The sequence below is a fragment of the Theropithecus gelada genome, chromosome 14, assembly GCF_003255815.1.
Source record: "Theropithecus gelada isolate Dixy chromosome 14, Tgel_1.0, whole genome shotgun sequence".
NCBI classification, from domain to species: Eukaryota; Metazoa; Chordata; class Mammalia; order Primates; family Cercopithecidae; genus Theropithecus; species Theropithecus gelada.
Window position 1 is genome coordinate 15,215,680 of NC_037682.1, and position 5,974 is coordinate 15,221,653.

The window sequence follows — 5,974 nt, forward strand, 5'->3', positions numbered from 1 at the left end:
ATATGTTACTCAACCTCCTGTGCTTCATAATTTAAATGAATGCAACAACTAATCAAATACATAATATCGTTGCAAGGAAATAATGAATATATGTCTAAAATGTCTAGACAAGTTCTTGGCAAATTAGCAACATGCGTCAGCTTTTACCGTGCTCAGGAAAGGTGAATTGACAGACAGATGCATCTAGACGAGTCATCTTGATCAGGTTAGTAAATTTTCTACATATGAGTTTACAAATTTATAACATCTAAAAATTGTGCAAATAATCTATTAAGATTCTTCAGTTTCAACAGTATGTAATTCTGTATAATTAATGCACTACCTTTGGTTGTCAAGGCCACGTTTTTTCTAGGGAATCTTGAAGTACAAGTTATTGCTACAATGAAGGAATACATATTGTACTTATACTTTTCAATTTTAATTCAATTTATTTATCACATTGTTCCTTTTTGTATTGCTACAAGCATCCTGTGAGTCCCCCAGAGCAATGATGGAAAATAAGACAGAAGTAACACAGTTCATTCTTCTAGGACTAACCAATGACTCAGAACTGCAGGTTCCCCTCTTTATAATGTTCCTCTTCATCTATATTATCACTCTGGTTGGAAACCTGGGAATTATTGTAGTAATATTCTGGGATTCCTGTCTCCACAATCCCATGTACTTTTTTCTCAGTAACTTGTCTTTAGTGGACTTTTGCTACTCTTCAGCTGTCACTCCCACCGTCATGGCTGGATTCCTTATAGAAGACAAGGTCATCTCCTACAATGCATGTGCTGCTCAAATGTATATTTTTGTAGCTCTTGCCATTGTGGAAAATTACCTCTTGGCCTCAATGGCCTATGACCGCTATGTGGCAGTGTGCAAACCCCTGCATTATACCACAACCATGACAACAAGTGTATGTGCTCATCTGACCATAGGCTCCTACCTCTGTGGTTTCCTGAATGCCTCCATCCACACTGGGGACACATTTAGTCTCTCTTTCTGTAAGTCCAATGAAGTCCATCACTTTTTCTGTGATATTCCAGCAGTTGTGGTTCTCTCTTGCTCTGATAGACATGTTAGCGAGCTTGTTCTTGTTTATGTTGTGAGCTTCAATATCTTTTTAGCTCTCCTGGTTATCTTGATATCCTACATATTCATTTTTATCACCATCCTAAAGATGCACTCAGCTTCGGGATACCAGAAGGCTTTGTCCACCTGTGCCTCTCACTTCATTGCAGTCACCATCTTCTATGGGACTATTATCTTCATGTACTTACAACCCAGCTCTAGTCACTCCATGGACACAGACAAAATGGCATCTGTGTTCTATACAATGGTCATCCCCATGCTGAACCCCCTGGTCTACAGTCTGAGGAACAAGGAAGTGAAGAGTGCATTCAAGAAAGTTATTGAGAAGGCAAAATTGTCTTTAGGATGGTCAGTTTAACATTGTAGGATGCACCATAACCTAGTTTCATTTCTCTCGGATCTTCTCTGTGTTCTGAATCACATTTAAGGTCCACAATCAAGTAAATTCCTGAAGTGATTGCCATGCCTGTTTAAAAGTCTATTGTCTAAGTAAAAAGAAACATTATGTCCAGAAACATAACACCTGGACAAGAATGGCTAAGACATCTTGGGGCGTCTTTGCCAAAAACCTTAAAGATACTAATGTATTCACTTATTCTACATGCATTTTTATCTACCACATGTCAATGCAAATATACATAAAATCAGAGCAAAAACAAGTCCATTAATAAAAGCACATGAAGGTTTTCCACGAAGTGGGGAATTTTCCATAGGTGTGGAAAATGTGCCCAGATTAAATGTAATGTGGCAAGTTCTGATGGTTAATTTTATGCGTCAGTTTGACTGGATTTAAGGGATGCCCAGATAGCTGCTTAAACATTATTCTGAATATGTCTGTGAAAGTGTTTCCAGAAGAGATTAATATTTGAATCAGGAGACTGAGTAAGGAAGATCTGCCCTCCCCAGTGTGGGTGTCCATCATTCAATCTACTGAGGGCTCACCTGCAAAGAACAAAATGGTGGAGGAAGGATGAATTGTGTCTCTTCTTGAGCTGGGACATTCATCTTCTCTTGTTCTTAGACATTTGAGTTCCTGGTTTGTTGGGCCTTTGGCCTCCAGGCCTTATACAAGTTCCACAACCCTGTCCTGACCTTTCTCAGATCTTCAAACTCCAAATTACTCTACTGGCCTTCCTGCTTCTCCAGTTTGCAGACAGTATATTGTGAGACTTCTCAACCTGCATATTCACATGAGCCAGTTCCCATAATAAATCTCCTTGTATCTATCTATCTCTATCTATCTATCTATCTATCTATCTATCTATCTATCTATCTATCTATCAGTTCTGTTTCTCTGTAGAACCCTGAGTAATACACTAATATTTAGTAAAAATAATTTAAATACTTAATTTGGGGAGTAGAATATAAAGTTGAGCCTAATGCTTTTAAATTTATTTCGCTGAATACTGTTCCAGGAGTCCTCATTTTGCTTAAAAGAAAACATATTATTAAATGAAAGTATATGCTTTTCCTTGGCACATTTTATCAAGAATATGTAAATATAGCATCTCATATGAATTAATATTTGTGTCATTGCTGATTTATGAAGCAACATGTTCATGTTTTAAATTTTAAAAGGATAAAATAACTAGAGTACCAGAAAAATTGAGTAAAAATAATAAAAGCATTTCTTTGTATATTGCTACCAAGTTTTAAAGTGTTTAAAAATGTACTGAGAAAAAAATGTACATTTTTCTTTCTGCAAATGCTTTGAAATTGTTAATTCTGCTCCTTCATTCTTAGTTTAGTTGACATACATCACCTTTTGCTGCTTCACCTGTGTTTTACTCCATTTCGTCCAGCCTGCTCTCCTTGCTGTTTTTCACAACTCCAAGCCTGCTCCAACCTCAGGGCCTGTGCACTTGCTACTCTCCATGCATAATATTTCCTCACTCCATTCAGGTCTTTTCTTAAATGTGACCCAGTCATAGAGTCTTTCCTTCACCACCTTTATAAAATAATCCCTCTCCCCACCCCATGTACACTGCCCCTCATCTCGTGTTATCCTTCCTCGTTTTTACTCACACTCTCCTGTATATTTATTCTCTTGTTTACTATATATCCTACTATCCAACTAGAAGGCAAACTTCATTAAAGCAGTGAATTTTTTGTTTTTTTATGAGATCTTTAGTACCTAAATGAGTGTGTTTCCTAGGAGATTCTCAATAAGTATTTGTTAAATGAATGGATAAAATAATTAAGCTTTGAGTCTAATTGTATCGATATGTTGAACCTTTGAACCATTCATGATTATAGCAAACTATCTATTATATAAGCCTACTATTCAGACATATAGTTCATTTCAAAAGACACAGATAATTTCTTTGCAAAACATTTTTACCTATATTCTAAGCACTTTTTCTCCAACTTTTAGACACAATCGTTTCCTGAAAATTCTATCATCAAGTAGCTCATTTGAAGCCATCTCATAATTTTTACTTAGATGTGATGTCTCATTAAGTAGAAAATAATATATCAAATAAATACTACTTAGTAAATCATAAAAATACATTAAGTGTGAAATTATTTAAGGTTTAACATCTGATTACATTTGAAAATTACTTCATACACATAAATTATAGAATTAACTGAAATGATTCTAAACATCCATGTAGTAGAATATAAACATGACAATATGTGTCAGCAGCAAACATAACATAAATTCAATAGGCTGTTATAATGCACAATCTTTATGCATCCTGATTCCTGGAACCTTTCGATGTTACCTTATATTGCCTAAAAGGACTATGTAGAGGTGATTAAGATGGAGATAGTATTGTGGATTACCTGTGTGAGCCCTAAAGGCCCACATATGTCACTATCAGAAGAAGACAGAGAGATGTGATGACAGACAAAAGAGGAGTCGGCAAAGTGACCATGAAAGCAGAGACTAAAGTGATGTGACCACAATATTTGGAATACCTGCAGCCACCATCAAATGGAAGAGGCAAGAAATAAAATTCTCACTTATAGTTTATGAAGCAAGCAGGCCTTGCTACTGTGCCGATTTCAGTCCAGGGTCACTGATTTGGCACTTCTGGCTTCCAAACTGTGAAAGAATAAATACCTGTTGTTTGAAGCTTCCTACAAATCTAATACAAACACTTGCCTGATTTCTCCTGTGTCATAATCTTATCTTATGATGGTACATTTGTCAAAACTACAAAAAAAAAAGATAGACGCACTATTACTTTCTACACTTCAGAACTTACTCCAATCTCATTCATTTTTCCACTCTTTTCCTCTTCTTGCATTTAGTTGTCAGGTTTCCTTAATCTCTTCTAGTTATGGCAGATTGTCCATCTTTCCCTGTGTTTTGAGGGAGTGCTGGTGAGACATTTCATAGAATGTCTGAAATGGAAATTATGTTTTTCTGAGGTTTTCTCATTATTTTCCTGGGGCTGTGCTGTTTTTCAAGTAACATCAGTGATAAAATTTCTCTTCTAGCACATCATATCATGGACACATGCTATCAACATGACTTATCAGTGATGCGTTTAACATGATCACAGATGTTAGGTAAAGTTTGCTTAATTATCTCTCATAGAGTTACTTTTTGTTCCCCCTTTCTCTGCTCTATTCTTTAGAAACAATCATTAATTCCAGCTCACACTGCTGGTGTGTGGGAATTAAGCTCCACCTCTTGCTGAGATCAGTGTTTAAACAACTTATTTGGAGTTTTTCTGTAAGCAAGATTTGTCTCCTTTCTCATTTATTTATTTATAATCATCATTTATATTAGCGTGTTCTGGTTTGTTTACTTTATACTGGATTATAAGGCAATACTAGGTTTTTGTTTTATTTTTTTTTTGGTCTAAATGTTTCCACTTTCATCCTTTGAAGCTCTTTCAGAAGGCCCTTATGTTCCTTTGACATTGTTCACCCTTTGTGTTTTGTTTTTATTTTATTTAGAATATGTCCTTACTCTAGGGCATTACATGATGCTGTAAGCTCATCTTGTATTTTTCCTACCACTGTCACAGAGTCCACTACTTCTACAAAGAGGCTTCTTTATTTTGATAGAGAATGGTGTTTACAAGCCAACATCTGGACACAGGGTGTGCTTGCTGTTACTGCTGTTTCACTTCTTCTAGGCTCTTTTATCAAAAGAACTAAGTATGTATTTCTGTACCCTGTATACAGAGCAAACCACATTTATTTCTAAATTTATTCGTTATATTAAACTAAATATGAGTTCATACTGATGTCTCTGTTGGGGCTTAGAAAATGACGCCCCAAAGTATGGCACTTTGTCATGACGAGTACTTTGAACAAACGGACATTGGAAGGCCTCAGAAGAAGCCTCAGAACCAAAGTCTTTCTGACCTTCCCCTGTCCTCCTGTCTCTTTCCCCTCTTTCTTCCCCAAAGTAGGTCAGAAACCAGAATTACTCTTCTCCATGGTGGACCATAGAAACTAGAACTCCTTTTCCCCAGAGCAAGCCATAAAACCTAGAAATATTACTCTTTCTCCCACCTTTCTATCTAGGAGCTTGTCATAAAAAAAATGGGCTCATATGCTTGTTGGCCACATGTATGTCTTCTTTTGAAAGGTGTCTGTTAATGTCCTTTGGGCACTCTTTAATGGGGTTGTTTGTTTCTTGTAAATTTGCTTAAGTTCCTTATGGAAGTAGGATAGTAGACCTTTCTCAGATGCATAGTTTGCAAATATTTTCTCCCATTCTGTAGGTTGTCTTATTCTGTTGATTGTTTCTTCTGCTGTGCAGAAACTCTTGGTTTAATTAGATCCTATTTGTCAACTTTTGCTTTTGTTGCAATTGCTTTCTTTTTCCTTGTCGTGAAATCTTTGCCAGTTTGTATGTTCAGAATGCTATTGCCTAGGTTGTCTTCCAGGGTTTTTATAGCTTAGGGTTTTACATTGAAGTCTTTAATCCAAC

General features: G+C 36.2%; 1 protein-coding gene across 1 annotated transcript; it reads left to right on the plus strand.

Annotated features, from left to right (window-relative positions):
• The first annotated feature begins 487 nt into the window (after positions 1 to 487).
• LOC112606965 (olfactory receptor 5B3) lies at positions 488 to 1,435 on the plus strand. Its single transcript, XM_025357948.1, has one exon. It carries the CDS (start codon positions 488 to 490, stop codon positions 1,433 to 1,435), a length of 948 nt encoding a protein of 315 aa, XP_025213733.1.
• Positions 1,436 to 5,974: the final 4,539 nt, after the last annotated feature.

What these genes read in the sequence shown, in the direction of transcription:
- LOC112606965 (XM_025357948.1), top strand. Translation starts at nt 488, where the DNA reads ATGATGGAAAATAAGACAGAAGTAACACAGTTCATTCTTCTAGGACTA.